Raw genomic sequence first — 23,051 nt, 5'->3', positions numbered from 1 at the left:
TTTATGAGAGAAGGAAATTAAGATAAGAACTGAACTGAATTTATTAAAGCTGAATTGAACTTAACTGAAAATAAGCTGAACATAACAGGCCCTAAGTTATATTATTTCTTCGTTGAACTTTGATCTTGCTAAGAATGAAAATTAGTTGTCCTTCGGGTTTCTCCTTACCAAAAAAAAAAAAAAAAAAAAAAAAAAAAAAAAAAAAAAAAAAAAAAAAAACCACAAATTGGATTGCCGCACTGTATTGCAAGACCCTATATTAACTTGAGTAATAGAAATTTATACAATAATTCTATACAAGAATTGCTTGGCTTTCCACTCGTGCGTATCAATTACCACCAACGGCCAGTACATGACATACATTATGCAATGGTTATTAGTATTACCACCAAATGGCCATTTCCCAAATTTACATGGCATACATTATACAAGGAAATCCTAAAATTAACTATGACTCATCGGGTTTTGGTTCGAGGATAACAGGTATTTTCTCTTGGTGATCACCTCGTAAAACTTCCACAGTCACCTAAAAGATGAAACAATAAGTCCGTGCTAGAATATAATAGATGAGGATTCAATATAGGGTGACCATATTAGAAGCATACCTTATCCCCTACTTTGCAGGTGTCAAGTATTCTGTACAAATCGCTACCATTAGTAACTTTCTTGCCATTCACTGATGTTATTATATCCCCTAGTATAAGTCGTCCATAGGCATCACGTTTTGTAGATAGAAGGCCCTGTAGTAACATAAGAACAATTTAAGTCAAATTCCACAAATAAAATGCAACCGTCTTTCAGCAGCTCAAGTGGAATGCTTGAAGCACAACGGTATTTATCAGTGTAAGTTAACAATTATCAGAAACATACCGCTTTGCCAGCAGGACCTTCTGGTGGAGCATCTAGCACAAGCACTCCACTAACTCCTAGTTGCTCCACTGATTGATCTGGGGCGAATTTAATCCCCAGGATCGGTCTTGTAACTTTCCCATATTTCACAAGCTGATCTACGATGCCACCAACCTGAAAATTAAATATCAAAAGATATGTCATCCTTTTCTATATCCACCTACAGAGAAAAGGTAACTAATATCTAAAGGAAGAAAGATAAATTGAAAGAATATATTGACACAGGTGATGAGATTTCAAGCAATGCCCCCCCGCCCCCACCCCCAAAAAAACCCCTCCAGATCTTGACAAAGGCAGAGTTGAAAACCTACAGTATCAACAGGTATTGAAAAACCAACACCCGAAGATGCACCAGAAGGAGAGTATATAGCAGTATTTATCCCGATGAGATTGCCAGAACTATCTAGAAGTGGACCTCCACTGTTACCAGGATTTATAGCAGCATCAGTCTGTATAACATCCTGAATTGGACGTCCTGTTGCAGCAGAGCTGATTTCCCTTCTGAGCCCACTACATAAAACACATAGAAAGTGGTCACACAAGTAGCCTTTTTAGCTTCCAAAATGATATCTCTAAAGCGCGACATAATACTGCAGCGTACAGGTTTTTAGTAATAGCATAAAAAGTAAAAACTTATGATTTTAGCAAGAAAGAGAAATAAACATTTTAGGTTCATTGAATTGCAGTTGTATTTGGCCAGACGGATTAAGTAGTAGCTCAGGTTGCAATCAAGATAACAATCAAATACAATGGAAGCACACTTTTATAGCAGCAAGAATTGATAAAGTTTACACTATAACTTCATCAATTTATGATTCTAGAGTTTTGGACCATATGCTTACAATTATGTTAAATATACTACCTGTTTACAACTACAACCATTTTTTATACTTGGTCCATGCTTTGTCTAATCTACCCATGGTTTTAATTATGTATGAGGTACCCTAATAGTCTAGAAAATTCACTCTATACCTTTAAAACTATAAAATTTCATTTAAATCTCAAATATTACAAGGTGAATTATTGTATACGTAAGGTTGCTTGGCAATTTTTTAAAACCACAAAAAAAAATAAAATAAATAAATAAATAAACCCTTTTCAGGAAGATTTTGAGTCCAACAATTGCACCACAATCCTTTAGAAACCTAAGAGGTCTCTAGGGAGTAGTTAAGCTTAAGAAATAAGGGGTTGTTTGGTTACACTCAAAAACAGAAGGAATTGAAAATTCCCATGAATTTGAAAATAAGGAACTTGTTTTAGACCATAAAAGTGGAGAATATTAGAAGTGTAAAATCATGGGAATTTCCAATTCCCACAAAACATGGGAATTTAATTACCAAGGTCCCCCTTGGTAACTCAAAATTCCCATGATTTGTAAATACCCATATAACAATCAAACAAGTTTAGTTAATTCCTAGGAAGTTGTATGTGGGATTTTAATTCCCATGAAATACAAAGGCCATAGGAAATTAATTCCTTTGCCAAACAAACAACACGTAAGAATATGAGTTTTTTTTTTTTTTCTCTTTTTCCTTTTTCGGATTGTTTCACATCAGATTTGCAATCTTTGTATTAATTTTCTTGGTGTTACTAATTGTTTTGTTAATATGCATAATAAAGCCAAGTTGAAGATAATATTGGCACCTTTTATGGTTATTATGTAAGAACATAAGGGTTATAAACATTAGCTGATATAATTATTTCTTACAAAATAACAACAATAATCTCAATATGAATAGGCTTTAAAAAGAGTACGTATTTCAAAACAAATGTTACTAGGCGTTAGCCATCTTAGAGGTTTACTTTTCACATGAAGAAAATAATCCTATACAAAACAGCATTGACGTAATAAACATCGATAAATTTTATGCTTGGTCACTAATAGAAGTATATGATGAGTGACATCTTAACTTTAATAGAAAGTACAGAGTATAATTTACACTATAGCTGGTAATTACACCACAAAAACAAACTCTCAGCAGGTAAGGAAGAATATCCATTGATAGGAATCATTTCTTACTTATCTACCTTCCCCAAAGCCAAGCCCAAACCTTTGAGCTATTCAATGAAAGTTTTATTTACCTTATAACACCTGTTGTCAGCGTATGGTCAAGTCCAAACTGCATATATTCATTAAATATACAGATATTAGTGAACAAATGTAATTCATAATAACATATTTACTCATAAAATATTAATAGATTATGTAAGCTGACATTAACTTTTGTGAGACCTATCTGCAGAGTATTTTAGGAATCTTAGATAAAGGGCTATTTAACAGATATTTACGATTAATAAGAGCCATGTCTGGATTATTTGGAACAGTTATCTATAAAATTTGCAGCCCTTATGATTAAGCATATAAAGGGCACAACTTTAATCTAATGAGATTATAGACAACTAAGACAAGTGACCATCTATATATATATATATATATATATATACTCCCTCCGCCCACGATTATTTGCAACATTTACCATAAATGGGTGCTCTCTTATCTGCAACAAAATTTTTTCTTTTCATTTTTAGTAAATTTTAATCAGTAAAATGACTACCTTACCCTTACTTTATTTTTTTAACTTTGTTTAACATCTTATAATTACACATACTTACCCACTAATTACCACCATATCTCAACCACTTTGCCCCCCTACCACTAGCCCAGAACACCAGCCCCACCATACCTCAGCCACTTCGCCGCCCCTACCACCAGCCCGCCAGACGAGCCCGGAGCACCAACTATACTCCGACCAGACCCCAAATCGCCCACACGATTCTCCGACCACACCCCAGATCGGCGCGCCATTCTCCAACCAGACCCAACCGCGGCCAGACCCCAGATCTCCTCGCCATTTCCGTCGCCATTTCGGTGGTTTGAGTTCGTGGGTTTCGTGGTGGCCATCGTGGTGGCTGGTGGGTATCGACGATCTGGGGTCGTGGGTTTCGGTCTGGGGCCGTGGGTTTCGTGGTGGCCATCGTGGTGGGTTTCGCTGGTCTTGGGCCTTGGGTTCGGTGGTCTGGGTTTCGCTGGTCTAGGGTTCGGTGGGTTTCGTGGTGGGTTTCGGTGGTGGTGTGGGTGTTGGAAGTTCGTGGGGTTGCGATGGTGTTGGTGGTTTGTGGGGTTGCATGGGTGTTGGTGGTTCATGGGGTAGCAGTCGTGAGTGGTGGTGTTTTTTTTTTTAATTAAGGTTAATTATCCCTTCTCTCTCCTCCTAATTTTCAATAACCTTCTTTAAGAAGTTTTGCCTAGGAGTCCGCAAAAAGTGGGTTTATATATATATATATATATATATATATATATATATATATATATATTGATCCAATGAGAAGGATCTTAATATAAGAAGAATGAGAAGGAATCTTGATCGTACAAATGATCTATCGATTCATATTTCACCCGTGTAAAATGCACATTTAATACAAAAATTATGCACATTTAATTATAAAATAATGCACATTCATTTAAACTTTTGTTTTCCTTCTTCCCCGCAAAACTCTTTCTCACTCCTCCATTAAACCATATTATATTGAAGTTCTAATTAATTTCAAATTTAAGAGATAATGAAGTAATTGTGGTTATGAGCTACAAACCCAGTAATTAAAATATGCATCTTTAATAAAGAGCTCCATATGCACATATTCGTTAACAATTATGCACCTAATACTTAAATATGCACATTTTTTACAAGAATAATGCACATATAGCTTAAAAATTTTGCATAATTAAATTTCACTCTTTGCTTTAATGTCTTATTTTCTAGCTATTGTCCACGACTCACAAACTGAAGTCATGGATAGATATATTTTTTTATTTTTTTTTAAATATGTGAACAAAAGTGAGAAATGAGATGATCATGGAGGAGAGATAAAATGAAAAGATGGGGAAAAGAGATGAATAGGGATGAGAGAGAAAAAATTAGGGGAATTTTTTTTTTTTTTCTTTTAGATCTTGTGAGCAGAGAAAAAGAAAATGGAAGATTGATGAATATCGAAGAAGAAGAGGGAAAGGAATAAGGGAAAGAGAAGGAAATTGGAGAAAAGAAGTTTTTATGTTATTTACAGATTTGCCATTAATGAAACATGCAATATGGGCCATTAGATCATTTTATTTGTACGCATTGGATCACTTCTCATCCTTCTCATCTTAAGGCCCTTCTCATTTGACCCTAAGTCTCTATATATATATATATATATATATATATATATATATATATATATATATATATATAAAGGGATAAAATGCAGAGTTGAAATTTAAAACAAGTTTTTACTTTATAAATTTATTTACTTTATTGTTTGCTCTGTATTAATTTTGTCATTACCGTTGTTTATAGTTGCAGCATATAATCATTTCTTGTATACTACAGGAATGGAGGGAGATTATTTGGTAAAACATACAAGATTGTAGAATATTTAAAAGCCTATCACCAATTCAATATATGACAAGTTTGAAACTAAACTATCTAGCAAAACAGAGATGAGTAAATGTCATCAAAAGCCCTCTCAATCATGAAAGAAATGTTAACAACCTAACAGGCAAGACCAGCAATTTTTGGCTTTTTGCTGCATAATAGGTCACATAACTTACAAAGTTTTCCTATATTAAAAGAAGGAAAAACAAACTTACTGGGTTCCCAATAGCAAAGACTTTCTGACCAACAAGCAAGTCTGCAGAGACACCAATAGGTACTGGTCTCAATTTATCTTTAGGTACATCAATGCGCAAAACAGCAACATCTTTGTCTTGGTCATACCCAACAACTTTGGCCTCGTAAGTAGATTGGTCAGCAAGAGTGACCCTGTAAATCACTAACAACATTTTAATTCTAAAAAATTTATGCATCACCTGAAAATGATATCAAAGTATTCACAGCAAGCTAGCCCTTCACACCTCCAGAATTCAAGCAAGCACAGAGCTTAAGTAGGGGAAGAAGACACCGGTCGAAGGGATGTTGTCATATAAAGTAGCCAATGAGAATGTGACATGTGACCCTTCACTCAACTTTGCTTTGGGGGGAGTGGCTGTGGGCTGAGGGATTGGGATTTCCATAACCCTCATCCACTCAATGTTTCTATATTAATAAAGATTTCAATATTCTCCAGCTTGATATTTTAAAAAGTAACACCTACATATACATAGTACATCCAAAGAACATACTCCCTCTCTCTCACAATAATTATGCAGGATCTGAAATTTGATATTGGAAAAAAGTAGAAAATTTAGGACTGCTACTGGGATGAAGACATAGCACTCATAGCAGCATCAACTTTAGAATATCAGATAGTACTTTTAAATGATAGAAGACAAAAGAATCCAAAAAATGGTCAGCAGGGCTGTGACATAACAGGAAACATTGCACAACAGAATTGAACAACAAACCTGAGATCAGAAGCACCACGAATCACGTGATAATTGGTGACTATGTGACCTTCTGTATCCCAAATAAAGCCTGATCCAGACCCCTGAGGAACCTCTAACACATCCAATGTAAACGCATCCTGTCTATTTTCACAAGTCAATACAAAATTCATAACCATCAAATTTTTACAACCCAGAAAACTAAACCCAATGTAAGCTCATGCAATTGTTATATTGATAGATGGAAATTAAACCTACATTTAAAGGTGATTTGGTATTGCATTTAAATGGTCAGCACACTTTTATTATTCAGATTGTGGGTTGTCTAAAGAAGTAACTAAAACAATAAATGTTCAGCAATTTCATTAATTGATTAATTCTACAAGACTTCAAGGGGCTTCAAACAGAATTTTGGATCAGTGACTTTAATGGAAACTTTCTTGGTTTTGCGATTGGGATACAACTTGCTGTAGCTATCTCTTCAACTGTACAAAAATCATTGTCACCATGATAAGATGGTTTGAACCAATAAAGCAACAGTGAGATTTTTAATGAAAACCATATGTTTTACAGAATTTTAAAGTATAAAGCTAAGCTCCATTTAAGAGACTATGTGCCTATAATGGGGTTGAATTTAATGCAGAATAAACTAGAACTCCAAAGTGACTCCAGAAAACTATGAAAAAAGATTTGAGGTACCTACATCAAAAAATAGACTTAATGTAGTTGACAATGGTTTCAAGTCTTTCAACCCTTAGCACAACTTCAACAATACAAACTCCTGTAACCAATTAATGTCCATATCTACTAACTCAATTTTAGTAGACACTATTATCTTAGGCACTACTTTGCCGAATCCTAACCCTTTTAGCTTTCTCAAGACCTCGACCAGCAGACAAAATTGAAAGAAACGATAATTCTTCTTCAACACAACCCCCAACCAAAGAAAGTCCCGAATAAAACTAAAAGATGACAAGTAAGACCTAATAAGAGTCACCCTTCCTGTGATAGACGCAATGGGCTGCCACTTAAGTGTAATGGGAATCAGAGACAGCAAGGCACTATTGAACAAAACTCATCAATGAAACACTCTGGGGAGGAGTAACAGCTGGTTTGATACTCTGTAGAATAGTGACAAAGTTAATTAATATCAGGTTATCTTGTCGTCTAGTGTAGCTTGCTTGTTTATGTAAGTAGTAGTATAGCAGTAGAAGGCATGAGATTTGTGATATGGAATTAGAGACAATTGTAACCTCAACTTACTAAGAAAGAGTGATAACCTAAAGTTATCAAGAGAGTATAGCCTCAAGCTTATAATTTTATCATTCACAAGTTCTTTTGTCATTATCAATCAAATTTTCAAGCTTTCATCTTCAAATTTACTTTTATTCATCAAAATGTACAAACCAGAAAATCAGTATATAACACTTCCCTGATTCACCCCAAAGAAAGAGGAAACAAAACAGATATGAAAAAATAAAAATAAATAAAAAAAAAAGCCTCCTAGGATACAACCTAACAAAACCCCATGGTATCTGATAACATGACCCCAAACCACACAGCCTGCCAAGAATGTAACAAAATTTCATCTACCTAGAAAGTGTGCCCCCATCGTCATCCCAAAATTTCATCTAACTCAGCACTAAAAATAAAATCTTTCTACTACTCTCCTTAGAGAACAAACCCACAAATACTTATGCCATAAAAATAACCAGATAAAAACCCTAAACGCATTCCATCTGGTTGTAAAAACCAGTTTTCACCGAAAACCCTCTGACCACGTATCCAAAGACTTAAGTGTCTCCACATCCTCTTAGTTTCAATAAATTAAACTTAAGTTTAATTGATTAGGGAACTTTGGAAAATTTATGAAAAGAGGAAACATGATGGAACTGACCAAATTCAACATATTAATGAACACGGTGGCGAAATCGTGAAGAATCATCAACTAATGGGTCATTCAATAATGATGATACAAACAAGTGGGGTGCATGGTAGCTACATTTACAATCTACATTTTGAACATAAATTTTTTTGGAACTGTTGAAGATTTGTTCATGTCAATAGAACATGGTGATCCTACGAAGTTAAAAAATGCTTAACAAATCAAACAACATTTGAATAATAGGAAGGAAAAAAAAACTAAGATAAAATAGAAGCATCTTCAAAGAAAGCTTGTGACTAGTGACCATAAATTAAGATGCTTCATTCAAGTAAAAATCATAGGTACGTGGTATGACTGGTATCTAAGCTACTCGGATTTGAGTACTCATGTCCGACATAAACATGTGTTCAAGTGTCCACTAATTTTTAATTTCTCTATTCCAAATTAGTTGATCTGTTTTGACTACTTACAATAATCACGAACCTTCTATACTAGCCTTCATGGTTTATAGACAAGGAAAAAAAAATCATATGAGATATTGTTGGATTCCTATCAATGTGAATTTTCAATCTACCAACTTTTTATTTTACTGTAATTAGACAATATTACGGTTAAAGTTATGAATTGACAAACATGATAAAAGAAACAAGTAAACTAACTATATATTTTAGAAGTGCCCAAGTATTAAGCGTCCAAATATGCCAAATGAAGAGAGTCCAATAACATAATGCAGTAGTAATCCAATAACATGATAAATGCACTTGAGATTATTGCTTCTAAGTTCAAGTTAAGTTTGACACACATATAATTTACTTCCTTTGTTCTATTTTCAAAATACCCAAAATCTAGGCGAACTAATTAGCAATAGCTGAAACAAATTTTTTAGATTTCCTTGTATCAAAACAATCAATATTAGAAACTTGCTCAAAATGTAATTGTTCATGAATTTCCAATTAACCATCAAATATTTTCTTTAATAAAAAAAAAAAAAAAGCAAAATTAAAGCATACTTAGTAGCCAGATTGGTGATGTAAACAACAGAGGGTGTATTCTCTTGGAAAAGACGAACAGTAGCGAGCTCATCGGTTTGCAATTTCCGTGGCGTGCTGACGACAAACGCCAATGCCGGGTCAACATCGGCCACAATCAGTGAGAATGACAAAGCCAATGAAGTGCATACCACAAAGAGGGAATCCAATGTTGAGGCAATTGCGGATTTACAGGAGGTTGAATCTTGCTTGGTTGAGAAGAATGATAATTGGGATTCACTAATTATCTTTGGAATTCGATCAACCCGAGTTTTGAAGGGAATGATATTGTTGCTGTTACTGGTACTGCTGTTGCTAGTGGTAGTGTTCTTGGTGGTTTGATTTCTGGAGAAGGAGCGAGAGATGGTTGAAGTGAAAGAGGAATAGGCAATCGTAGTTGTAGCTGCCATCCCTTGCATTGATGACAAGTGCCTTCTGGAGATTGTTTTTCTTAATTTGTTTGCTGGGGAAGCTGCTTGCTTCTTTTGGACTTGTGGTCATCATTGATCTTCTTGTAACTTCGGCAATATGGAGGATTTTTTTATATTTTTTAAGGATATTTTGCGAAATAACACCAGAAATTAGTTAAAAACTAGTATTTGGGGCCCGGGTGATGCCTCAAAATATTACATTTTTTTCTTGATGATAATTTTGTTATACATATTAATATTTTGTAATAAAGGGTAACATAAATATCACATAAGTTAGTGGTAAGATGCCCAAACCTCTACATCACATAAAGGTTGCATGTTCAAATCTTATGAAAAACATTTTTTTTAAAAAAATAAAAATAAGTACATGACATGCAATGAGAAACATATAAAAGGAAGAGACACGTGGCGTTAAGTGAGTGACATTGTGTAACAAAAACTTGAGCGGATGATGTGGCGTAATGAAGGAGTTTACGTGGCACATAGACTTTCTTAAGAAGGCCTTTTAATATATTGCTAATTAGACCTTGAATTCCTAAACCAAATATGATATACTTTCTAATTTTAAGATATATTGCTAATGGCATATTTGATTATCTTAATGTATTAAAATCCAAGGTATTAAGATAAACTTTCTACATTAAGATAACCAAATATGTCATTAAGATTCAAGGTTAGAAAGACTTAATATTTTTCATTAAAATGAAAAATCCCTCGAAAAAAAAAAATAAGTACATGACATGCAATGAGAAACATAAAAAAGGAAGAGGCACGTGGCGTTGAGTGGGTGACATTGCGTAACAAAAACTTGAGTGGATGATGTAGCGTAATGAAGGAGTCTACGTGGCACATAGACTCTCTTAAGAAGGCCTTTTAATATATCGCTAATTAGACCTTGAATTCCTAAACCAAATATGATATACTTTCTATTTTTAAGATATATTGCTAATGGCATATTTGATTATCTTAATGTATTAAAATCCAAGGTATTAAGATAAACTTTCTACATTAAGATAACCAAATATGTCATTAAGATTCAAAGTTAGAAAGACTTAATATTTTTGGTTAAAATGAAAAATCCCTCGAAAAAGGCATTTTTGGTCAGATTTTGGCCTAAATTACACTCCTAAAAGGAAAAAAAAAACATTTTCAGAGCGCCTTTTCCACACAAAATTCACTATTTTTAGGCGAAAATATGGATTTAGGGCCAAAAATCGCATAAAAACGGGATTAAAATTAATAAATCCAAGCTACTTATCTAATTAGCAATATAAGACCAGAAAAATAAAGCCATAAAACACCTTGAAAAATTATGATTATAAAAATAAATGAGTAAGGCTCTGATACCGCTGTTGGGTTTTAATGAGTCCGACTTACTGCGGAAATAAAACCCGAGCCAAGAACAAACTCACAATTAATATAATCAAAAACATAATTAACAAGAATAAGGAAAGATAGAATTACCCTTGTAGCGTGCTTCGCTCGTCCTCCGAGCTCTTACTTGAGAAAGCTTAAGTCTCGCAACGGGCGATAACCTCTGACGGTATCCACTCGCAACACGACCCCAACTAGGTCTACTACTTGGATGTTAGCCTAGTCTAACCAAAAAAGACTACCCGAGTAATTATGAGTTTAAAGGTTTTCTCTCAAGTGGAGATGTCTTCTAACTCTTACTCATGAGATTACCCAAAATCCTAAGAGTGATATTTATAGGGAAACTCATGAGTGAAATCCTCTCTTCCATTAATGTGGAAGAGTTGGTAAAATCAATATTCTCCTATTATTTATTAATCAAAAATAAAAATTAAATAGCCAACAACTAATTAATCAACAAGTGGCATTCCATGAGGAGAGTTTAGGTAAGGACCACAAGGGAGGGGGGGGGGAATTGATCCCCAAGGCTTCCCAAAAAACCTCCCCTCACAATGCTCGGCTCCAATGGCCAACTGCCACATGACAGGCCAAGCCTTGGCGCCCAAGCTACCTTGCTGGCGCTTGGTCCCTGGGCTAGGCCTGCTGCTGGGCGCTAGCTACATGCGGCTTGGTCTAGCAGCGAGCATGCTTGCGCGCCAGCCCAGCAAGCTTGCTGCTAGGCGTGGCGTGCCATGCCGCACCATTCGCATGCTGGCCTCCACGCTGCTAGCTTGATGTTGTTGCTGCTTGCGCATGCTAAGGATGCTTGCTAGCCATGCGCCAGCAGCAGTGCTAGCAATGGTGCGCTAGCACGCACCAGCCAGCCTTGGCTCGGCATGGTGCGCATGCTAGCCACCTTGGCTATACCATATGCCCCTAGCACTCGGTTTGCTTGGGGCATTCCGATGCTAAGGGTATTTTGATAAATTGTTGATTAATTAGTGATTTTACCGTCTCGTCTTTTATTATTTCGACTCAACTTGCGACGCTTGGTTTCGACGCTCTTAGCTCGATTCCTCACGTCTAAATATTAATTACTCGAGCGACTCGATAATTCCTTCCGAATTAATTCGTCGTGCTGGATCGTCAGTTGCTTGGGTGTGACTTGAAAGGTTCAGTCAAGATTAAGCTGGAATATTAATTATACATTAATATTATTGATTGAAAGCGGCCTCCACCTAGGCATTCCGATCACTTGACCTCACTGAATAATTAGCTTTCTAATAATTCCGAACCCTCTATCAGAATAATACACTTGTTCGAAGGACACCATTCCTTTCAATTTTAGGTTTAGGGTTTTAATATCAACTAATCGAGCTTAATTAATAAATAAAACGAAATGGATTAAAAAGGGGATGGGCTGAAATCCAGGTTGAACTGTGTTTGACTAAATGTTTAGATGGATCTGTTAACTGATTTGTTGAATGTGTTTGATTGAATATGGACTTTTAGCACTCTCGAGAGTAAATACTCGACCCAAACAATAATGGCAATAAAAGGTTGTTCATCATCGAGTTTGGTTTTGGGGTCTTCAGCTAATTTTGTTGTTTTCATAATTTCATTAATGGATGTTATTGTTTATGTAGAAAAGCCAACAGAAAAGGGGGTTGGCTACCTAAATGCACCAAGCATTGTTTACCTAGTTTAGCAATCAACTATATTCATTATATTTTTTTTTTTATATTAACGACTCACTTAAATTTTCAGTTCAATGAATTTTTTTTTTATCATTAAACATAGTATATTGCTTGTATCCAACATTAAACAGAGTATGTTTCAACTAGTGAGATTGAAGAGAAAAAAATGAAAAATATTAACGGAGTTACGTTATCTATCCTAATTAATGAATTTTGCAAATATAGGATTACCCGAGGAAGTAGGGTAAAATTACATAGAAAAATCATATAACACACAAGGTTTTATGGCATAGTTTTCCTTTTTTTTGGTAGATATACGTAGTATGATCCTTTCTTATCTATTTTTTACTAAATTTCAAAAAAAAAAAATTCCGAGGGGGAGGGGGCAGTATCAGTTTTCCAAGTTTTCATTTCTTAACTAAGTTGCTAATTTGTGTACTTCTGTAATTTGATAATTATGTTCGAGTGTTTGTATACCTAGTGTGTGATCCGAGGATTGCCTCACATGTCATTTTTTTTTACCTCATATGTATTTATATTCTAATCTTGTGAAAAATAAATGAATTATACTATCTCTAATTTACTTAATAAATGGATGGAATATATATTATTATGTGATATTTAAAACATTAAAATACGTTGGTTGAGATTGTAAATGTTGTTTTGGGTGTTTTTGTCCCTTGGAAGAGTTACAACTCAAGAATGGTCCGACTAGATCTGTACCTGCAAAAATAACGGAGACTCCGGGTGGGTGAAGCTTCGCCTCCTACAATCAAGTTAGTAACTTGAAGAAAGGTAAAAAGCGCGGAAATTTAGGTGGGGATCTGCTTGGATTCCAAGCTCAGATATTTTTTAATATGAGAGAAATGGGGTGTAATAAATGATTGTGAATGTCCCCAAAATGGGGAAATATCTCCCTATTTATAGGGTCATGGGGAAAAGTGCCCTCCACTAGGTCATTCTGACCTAGGGCAGGTGGGCTGCGCCACAAAAGAGCGGATTTGGGGAATTGGGCCTTTGACGGCCGCAACTCAGAGGAGATATCTGGGATTGCCACGTGTCAGTTGGGGAATGGTCAGAGATGACTTGCCAGCCTCTAACACGTGGTGTTCCCTCATTGGTCGACGTGTCTAGGGTAAAAATACCCAAACATTTGCCCCTCACAAGGGTCGTGGCAGGCCATGTGGCGCCTGTGACACGCGTCACCCCAGGAGGGATGAATAGTAAAAACGGCTAGATTTAATGGGGATGCCCCCGTTTCACCCGTGTATAAATAGGGATTTACCCCTCCCTCTCTCCTCTCACTATTTTCACCATTTAGATTTTCTAGAGAGAGAAAGAGAAATTTTAAAGATAGGTGCTCTAATCCCGGTTGCGTATTTTCCTTTTTTCAAGATCTCTGTCTGTATATATTTGTTTTCAAAAATAAAAATGGACTCTCCATCCACACACACGACACTGCCTAAGACATTTAGCCAGTATCCTGGTACGGCTGAGTCTAGAACCGGGGGTGCCCTTTCTAGACAGTCGGAACTACTTTGCTCATCCCCGAATTCCTCCCTCTTTGTGTCTATGCAGGACACAATGGCAAGAGTTAAACAAACGGCTATTAAGCCCACACCACGGCGCGCTAGGAAAGTGCCCGCGGAAGAGGTTACTAGGAATGAGGACTATGATGGTCCGGATGAGCAAGAAGGTTCCTTAGCTGGCAACCCCTCTTCCCCAAATAACACCGAAGTGAGGGGAGCAAGCGGCGAGGAGGCCGCCGAGAGATCAGGGTCAGAGGCTTCTAGCTCTGAACAAGAAAATTTCGCTACTGACTATCAACAGCCGGCTAAGACCACTGCTTGCCCTAACCCAAGGAAGATAAGAATGCTTCCGGGTGATAGAGCTTTTTTGAAGAGCGGCTTCAAAGCTTTTAAACAAAATCACCCTTTTGGAGAAGGGTGGTATATTACTGTTCCTCCTGCGGAAGCCTTTATGGCCTGGGGAGATAACATCGACAATGCAAACAACTATTTTGTTTGCTTCGAGGTAGTGATAGTAGCCGGCCTCCGGTTCCCCCTCATACAGGGATAACAAAAATCCTCAAGGGGTACGATCTAGGCGTCTGGCAACTAACTCCAAATTCATAGGGGAATATATTGAGCTATATTGCCGCCTGTGAGTTCCAGAACATAGACCCCATCTTCTCGGCCTTTGCTCACATGCATTACCTAAGCAGGGCCCCAGGCAGTCATGGGGCATGGTATACTCTTACTACCCTGCCCCAATATCAAATAACTTTGGACAAGGTGTCCAAATGGTCCGGGTGGAGGGAAAAGATTTATTTGGTTTCCTCCCCCACACTAAGTCACAACCGGACACTGCGCCGGTACAATAAAGAACCGGCTCTCCTGGGTAGAAAGTGCGCCCTTCCTGAGCTCTCTTCAAGGGCCCGGAGGCAAATAATGGACTTGGGTTTTTTCGAAACCACAACTGAGCCCTTGGGGATGGGACTCAGATTATTGTGCCAAAGAATTGGATCCCCCATCCGGACTTTTTCAAGGATGAAATATTCCTGTTCGCCTGTGGGCTAAGCCACATGTTTCCTAATGGTGGATCAACTTTACATTCGACATATTTGCTGTCTTTGTTTTTATGCTTAATCTTTTATTGCTTTGACTTACATCCCGCTTGCTTCTTGCAGCTGAAGCCTTTAAGATGGTTGACCCGGAGAAGACCCCGGCCAAATTTGCTGCACTACTTCGCAAGGAACAGCTGCTTACCAAAAATGCAGCCATCGAGGCCAAGAAAGGCGGGATAAGACCGCTTGTCCTGCCTTAATTTCTTTCAATTCCATTAAGTATTCTTGCCGGCTGCTGACTTTTGATTTTTCCTTTGAAGGGCGCCAGTAAGATCATTCCTCGCTCCTTCTCCAAACACATAACAAGACCGGGAGATGAGCTGCGAAAAACCCCGGCTGCCAAGGCCACAAGGAAAGCCCCCTCCCAGTCAACTTCTTCTGCCAAACCAGATCATCCCACGACTGGTGGCAAGTCCCCCTCTGTAATGAGGGCTTTGATTGAAAGCTCAGAGTGCTCGGGGAAGAAACTGCTGGATGCCTCTAAGGCATCAAAGAGTGGCGAGCCACTCAATGCTGCAGCCAGTGCTGCATCGACTGGGGAGGGAGAAACCCCATTGCCCCAAACTCAAGGTAAGGTTCGAACTGAAATTCCTTATCCTCTTGACTTCATGCGAGTCAAGACTAAGGTCGACCCTTCTGGAGGCTCAGTAAGCAGCCGGCAACGGATGAATGCCTCCTATGCTGCATCTCTCTCACCAAGTACTTCTTTTGGTGCAAATGCTACCTCCGGGTCACCTGACTTCCTGACCTTCGCCAAGAGGATGGTGAGGACCCTCACCCGGACTGAGAAGAATTCAGTGCCTGATCTGTAGGTGGTGGATTTTCACCGGATAATGGGCCAGCTGGCGGAGGTAAGTTGATCTCATTCTCAACACTTGTAAGTTTTACTTTGTTTTATCAAGTACTAAATTTTCCAGCTGACCCCTTTTAGGTTATGCTGAGAGTGGATGGGCTCTAGGGCCCCTACAGGCGGAAACAGGAAGAGGTAAATGACGCCAAACGAAGGGCCACTCAAAATCTCAACTCTGCTGAATATGCTAATTATATGACAGAAATTAAGATTAAAGTAGTGGATTTGAAACAGGAGGAGCTGATTCATACCCTGACGGCATCTAACGAAGCCGCAAACACCCAGGCCGACGAACTTGAGCAAAAATTAAAGGAAGCTCAATCAGATCTCAAGGCGTTGGAGAATGTTGATAAAGAGAATACCAAGCTCCGGGCGGATGTCAGCCGGTTAGGGTTGGAAATGGTTAAACTGAAGAACCAGCAGCGGGAAGAAATTTCCAAGGAGGAAGCCCGGCTAATCCAGGAAAATGAGCGAGACAACAAGGCCCGCCTGTAGATGACCTGGGATCTCCTCTACCTAAAAGTAGACTTCGAAGTCTATAAATTACGCCTCAGTGGCGTATGATGCCCAAGTTCTGGGGGAGGCAGCGCCGCCACATTTCAAGGTTTGGGCAGCTAAGCAGGATATGAAGTCTCTGATGACGAGGGGGAGCAGGCAGAGAACCAGGAGGATCAAGGAAGCCAGCCTTAAGCAGCTGCAAAAGAGACAGGAAACCTCCCCTCAATGCAGGACCAGCCGGAGCAGCCACCCCTCCAAGAGTGAATTAGCCACTCTTATTCTTTTAGCGGCAATATGCCATTTTGCTTTTCTTTCCGGCTTGTATGCCGAGTATCTTGTATCTTTTACCGACTAAGGGGTCGGGTTGACAATTTTTTCTTTTTTCTTTACACCGAATGTTATTCCGGTTAACAATGCTAATTGGCCTTGTGCCAATCAAATTTATGAAGTATACCGACTCAGTCGGTTTTATATTTGCGTTTGTTTTTTCAATTTTGCATTTTGCATATATCATACATACTTGATATTTTGCCTAACTTATGAAAAACATGCGGCAGGTACCAATCCAGCTGTCGTTGCCCCGGACGGCTGTGTGGTTGGTTTCATCCGAAATTGATTGATTGGCTTAAAAACTTTTGATACTTTAAAGAGTATGAGACGTTTGTAAGCCAATCAATCACAATGGTGATTGCCCCAAACCAAGTACATTTTCGGCCACTAAGCAAGCATTCCAGCCTCTTCCCCAAGCGGTAAACAACCGTCTGGGTATAGAGTATAGCCATTACGCAAAGTGTTTGCCCTAATAGGAGAGTGCTTAATTTAAAATTCAAAAAACCTAAGTAAGAACTTTGGTGAAATTCCGACTGATGTCTTAGGACATCCGGCATTTCGTAATCCTTAGTCTCTCTAAAGACTTTTCAGGTCAGACGGCTATGAGTTGGCCAATTTGGCCATTCAATCTTTGCCGTATGCATGGGTACACATAGAGCAAGCAGGTAGGCTTCCCTCTGCGACGATTGCACCCGGAGGGGTGTCGCCGGACGCCTTTATCCAGGTTGGGATAAGCGAATTTGTGGTAAAGACAACCATCCAGCCATTGGCCTCTTGTCTAGTTGGAGACTGGTTGCGTAGCCACTAGGCGGTTTTGTGCCTAGTTTAGAGATCTGGCCATAAGCCGCGTGTCGCTTTGGACATTCGAATTTAATACTAAGTTTTAAACTTAGTTTGTTATCCGGCCATTGGCCTCACGTCACTCGGATGTTAAGTTAGGTACTAAGACTTAGACTTGGTATCTTTTAGCAATTGACCCGTATGGGGAGTGTCCAAACAAAATTTAAATTAAGAAAGACATAATTGAAAACCAAAAGTACTTCTCATTAATACTCTTTGTTACAAAAATTTTACAATACTCAGAAATAGTACTTTTTTTAAGTTGTCTATATTCCAAGTTCTAGGCAGGCGTCTACTGTCTGGGGTTTCCAGGCGATATGTGCCACCCCTAACTTCTTTATAGATCCGGTAGGGGCCTTCCCAATTTGGAGTTAGCTTTCCAAGCTCATTAGCCCTACCGGTTGCTTCTATTTTTCGTAACACAAGGTTATCAACTTTCAAAGGACGCTTGTGTACTTTTTTGTTGTTGGCTCTGGTCATTCTCAGACGGTAGATCTCATGACGCAGGGCAGCATTGCCCCTGCGTTCCAGGAGGGAATCCAATGCTAGCCGCATGGCCTCCCAATTTGCTTCTTCATCATAGAGCATTACTCTGAGAGTTGGCTTGTAATGTTCAATAGGCAAGACGGCTTCAACACCGTACACCATGAGAAATGGGGTCTCTCTGGTTGCCCCTTTGGTAGTTGTCCGGATGACCCATAGGTTATGAATCAACTCTTCTGCCCATAAGCCGCCGGCTCTTCCAGTTTTCTTTTTTATGCCGTCTAAGATGAGTTTGTTAAAAGCCTCAACTTGCCAATTTGCTTGGGGTCGGCCGACTGAGGCAAAGTAACTTGAGATCCCTTGATCTCCCAACTAAGTCTTGAGCTAGGGAGTCTCGAACTAAGGGCCATTATCAAATACCATAGACATAGGTACCCTAAACCCGGGTGATGATGTTCTTCCAAATGAAAGAGATGACATCCTTTGTCTTGATATTCTTTACTGCCTCAGCTTCCACCCACTTGGTGAAGTAATCCACAGCCACCAGAATATAGCGTTTTCCGCCTGGTGCTGGCGTATAAGGACCCAAAATGTCCATGCCCCATTTAGCAAACGGGACTGGGTTGTGGATTGTCGTCAGGTCAGTAGCCGGGCGATGTATAAGGTTGCCAAACCTTTGGCGTTTGTCACATTTCTTCAAAAATTCTTTGGCGTCTGCCTTAAGGGTAGGCCAAATATGGTGCCGCCTGGCTCTGACGGCTAGGGACTTACCGCCTATATGGGAAGCGCAATATCTCGCATGCAATTCTTCGAGAATTTCTTTTCCCTTTTCTAAGGTAACACACTTCAATAATGGCTTAAGGAAACCATCCTTGAAGAGTTCTCCATTTCTCATCTTGATGTTTGCTGCTCTTTTATTCATGAGGGCTGCTTCCTGTGGTGAATCAGGAAGCGTGCCATCTGCTAAATATGCCCGAATGCCATCCATCCAGGTAGAACTTCAGTCCAGAGTTCCAATGGGTTCTTCATATATACTTCTTTTTTCCAGAACTTCCCAAAAGACTGACCGAGGCGTATCATGGTGATGAGTGACATTTATGGCACTCATTTGGTTCCTTTTTGGATGATTTCTATTTCATTTTATCTCTCTTTTCTTTAGTTTTCCTTAGTTTTATTCTTGTTTTCTTCATTTTATGCTTTTTGTAGTTAGTTTCTCTATTTCATGCTTTTTCTAGTTTACTTGTTATTTTTCTCTTTTACTTGCTTTATATCATTTGTTTGTAGGTGGTAATTGATTGTCCAAGAATTCCCGAGCTTCTTCTCTATGAGCTTTCATTGTTTTCATGCCTAGAGATGGTGCAAGAAGCTTCAAGTCAAAGGTGGATCCAAGGGGCAAGCTTCAAGGCTTTGTATATGCCTTCCTCATGGCTTATACTTTTCAAGAAATTCAAGAAAGTTTCTGCCTACTTTGTCCTCCATCATCATCACCTAGGATGTGTGCACCTCGTGAGTTAGGACAAAGAAGAAAGAAGGAAGCAGCAGAGTTGTGCGGGCGCACTAGAGGAGTGTGCGGCCGCACATCTGGCCGCACATCTGTCGTGTGCGGCCGCACACCAGGTGCGTGCGGGCGCACCTGTCTGGGTGTGCTCCCGTGCGCACCATTCTCTCTCCTACGAGCGCCCGCACCGACGTGGGTCTATTCTTAGACGTCTTTCCTAACTTCCTCTTGGGATTGTTAGTTATTTCTTTTCATTTATAGAGAGAAGATTAGATCTTCATGAGGAAGAATTAGATTAGATTAGATTTTAGAGAGAGAAAACATTAGTTCTTAGCATTTTTAGAGAGAGAAAGTGTGGGTTTGATGATTGATGATTGAAGATTGCTTCATTTGATTTGATTTCTATCAAGTTTGTAAGGATTCTTTACTCTTTAATGCAATTCAATGTTTGATTTCATTAGTATTGTTGTTTGATTTGGTTAATTGATAGTTTGATTGATTTGATTGAATTTGTTGGTTTCAATTGATGAATTTGAGAATGATGATTAGTTTAGCTTTGATTTTGATGTTCTTTATGGATTGTGAGTAGTTTATTTGCTAGGGTAGTGGTGAAGCATGTATTGATGATGAATTGAGATTAATTTGGGGGAAAGTGATTGAGTTGATAATGTGATTAAATTGGTTAATTGATTTTGTGCATGTGTGTGCTTGATTAGGCTTGATCACCCTTGTTATTCACACTAGATTGCATTGTGAGTTCACATTGATACGGACCATTGATTTGTGGCTTACATTTACTCGATTGAGATATCTTGTGATGTTTCCTAGCTAGTGTTTGATGTAGTTGACGCTAATTAGACCTCTAGGAGAATAGCTTGATGTACTCTCTTGGTTGCAATTTCGGTTTTCCCTCACATTGCTTGACTTGATTGGTTAATTCCCCGAGTTGATTGAACTTCATTGTTGATGCATGTGGATCCATTCCCCTAGTGCCTTAGCATTCATTTAGTACAAGCCTTTTGCATCGCCTAGTTTGGCCTTAGTTTCTACCATAAACCCCTTCTAGACTTCGGAATAGCTTAACTTAGGCATCGTGCATTCGACCTCCATTCCTTTGGGTTCGACCTTGACTTACCACTACACTAAATAGGGGTTTGTTAAGTTACAAATTTTGTTTGATTGGGTGGGGTGGTAGCCCAACGACCTACCGTTCTCCTTCCCATCAAAATGGCGTCGTTGCCGGGGAATGGTGCTTTGAGTGCATGTTGTTGTTGAGTCTATTCCACTTTATTTGCAAAATACAAAAAGATTTTACACTTTAGGCTACACTTGTAGCCGTGCTACTAACATTTTCTTTGAGTTTTGTGTGCTTAGATCCCTAGCCATGGAAAGCAATTCAAGAGTTGCCTTGAAGGAACTTGGAGTGCCCGGTTCATATAGGTATGAGAGCGGCATAGTTCCACCTACAACACCGGCAAACGATTTTGAAATTAGGCCGGCAATGATCACCCTAATTGAGAGGAGACAATATAGTGGGGCAAAGAACGAGAGCCCATTGAACCATCTTAAGGAGTTTGAAAAATATTGCAACACTATCAATGTCAATGGAGTTTCTCAAGAGTTTATCCGCCTTAAGTTGTTCCCTTTCTCTCTCATAGGAAGATCTTTGGAATGGCTAGACAAAGAAGTGAAGCCCAATTCCTTGAAGACATGGGATGATGTCACAAAGGCTTTCTTGTCCCGTTTCTACCCACCAAAGAAGACGGCGGAGGCTAGAGCCTTAATCCAAAGTTTTAAGCAATTACCTAGAGAGAATCTCTATGAAGCATGGGAGAGATACAAGGACTACCAAAGGGAATGCCCTCACCACGGAATTCCAACATATCAAGTGATCCAAATCTTCTATAGAGGTTTGAGCTTTCAAGGTAGATCGAGCCTAGATGCCGGAGCTGGAGGGCTAATCATGAACAAGACGGAAGAAGAGGTTGTGGATGTAATAAATGATGTGGTAAGGAATTACATGGATTGGCATGATGTAGAGAGGGAATCGGTAAGCACAAGTTGCTCAACCGATCAATCTTATGTCATCAACAAATTGTCCACAATGGTCTCGGAGTTAGGAAAGGAGATGAATTCTCTCAAGAACAAGCTCGAGAGTCCTTCACAAGCTTCTAGTCTTCCTTCCCAATTTAAGGGGAGAGGTACATCTTCCTACTCTAACCCTCCTTTTGCTTCTTGTTGCATGATTAGAGAATGCTTGGTTTGTGATATGCGTGGAAAGAATGATCATGATGCTTCTAATTGCTCCAATGTTCCTTGTGATAGATATGATGGATATGAGAATGTGCATGTGAATTGTGATGATAATAATGATTTTGGACCTAAATTTAATGCTCAAAAGATTGTTGGGAATAGGAATTATCACAATAATGGGAGCTATGATAATTACAACCAAAAGAGTGGTAATGGTAACCGTGTGACCCAAGAATTTTGTGGTAACCATAACAACTTTTGTTGTAATGATCAAAGCTATGGCCAAGAATATGGGGATCATAACCAAGGTAATGGTAACCATAATCAAAATTTCGGCCAAAATCATGGTAAGGGTAATTGGAGTAATCAAGGTAGGGGAAATTTTCAAAATGATGTTCAAAGAGATACCCCACCCCAAATTACTCCAAAGACTCAAAGCCAAGGTGATGATTTCTTTACTCAACAATCCCAATTGAATAGGCTAGAAAATTTCATGATGGATCAATCTAAGATGTTGAATGAATTCACATTGTCTTGTAATAAAATGTTTGAGGTCCTATTTACTCATGGAAAGATGCTTGAGAACCAAATTGTTCAACTAGCCAACCCTTTGAAAGATTGTGCTAGTCCATCTCCTTTTCCCTCACAAGAAGTCTAGGGAACCTGATGTGTGCTATGACCACTAGGAGTGGTAAGGTCCTTAAAGAGAGTGTTCCTAAGAAGAGTAAGGAGAGTGAAAAAGAGAATGATTTGAGTGAAGAGAATAAGAATGAAGAGCCTAGCAAGATGAGTGAGGATTCCAATGATAAGCCTAAGGAGAAAGAGCGGAAGCAAGATGAGGTTTACAAACCTAGACTTCCTTACCCCCAAAAGCATAATAGGCATAAATTGGATGAGCAATTTGGGAAATTCATCGACATGCTTAAGCAACTTCATCTTACTCTTCCTTTTACCGATGTTGTAGAACAAATGCCAAACTATGCTAAGTTTCTTAAGGAAATTTTGAGCGGT

The 23,051-nt window shown here is 38.7% G+C and overlaps 1 protein-coding gene and 1 non-coding gene across 2 annotated transcripts; both read right to left on the bottom strand.

Annotated features, from left to right (window-relative positions):
• Nucleotides 1–231: 231 nt before the first annotated feature.
• LOC145605800 (protease Do-like 1, chloroplastic) lies at nt 232–9,668 on the bottom strand. Its single transcript, XM_081661865.1, has 8 exons — nt 9,164–9,668; nt 6,290–6,412; nt 5,537–5,708; nt 2,992–3,029; nt 1,221–1,419; nt 871–1,023; nt 606–740; nt 232–526 (listed from the first exon to the last, which is right to left on the bottom strand). The coding sequence occupies exons 1-8, from the start codon at nt 9,598–9,600 to the stop codon at nt 449–451; spliced, it is 1,335 nt and encodes a 444-aa protein (XP_081517991.1). The 5' UTR covers nt 9,601–9,668; the 3' UTR covers nt 232–448.
• An 11,888-nt stretch (nt 9,669–21,556) lies between these two features.
• LOC145606424 (small nucleolar RNA R71) lies at nt 21,557–21,662 on the bottom strand. The gene has a single exon (XR_014105303.1). It is a non-coding gene; the product is annotated as a small nucleolar RNA R71 (small nucleolar RNA).
• Nucleotides 21,663–23,051: the final 1,389 nt, after the last annotated feature.

This window comes from Chenopodium album, chromosome 22 (assembly GCF_948465745.1).
Source record: "Chenopodium album chromosome 22, dcCheAlbu1.1, whole genome shotgun sequence".
NCBI classification, from domain to species: Eukaryota; Viridiplantae; Streptophyta; class Magnoliopsida; order Caryophyllales; family Amaranthaceae; genus Chenopodium; species Chenopodium album.
The sequence above is the reverse complement of the archived record's forward strand: the minus strand, read 5'-3'. Positions and strand labels throughout refer to the sequence as shown.

Coding starts and splice junctions, on each gene's coding strand:
- LOC145605800 (XM_081661865.1), bottom strand. CDS start 9,600: ATGCAAGGGATGGCAGCTACAACTACGATTGCCTATTCCTCTTTCACT. Junction 5,709..6,289: donor CGTGGTGCTTCTGATCTCAG/GTTTGTTGTTCA, acceptor AGTGATTTACAG/GGTCACTCTTGCTGACCAAT. Junction 1,420..2,991: donor CTGACAACAGGTGTTATAAG/GTAAATAAAACT, acceptor TGTTTTATGTAG/TGGGCTCAGAAGGGAAATCA.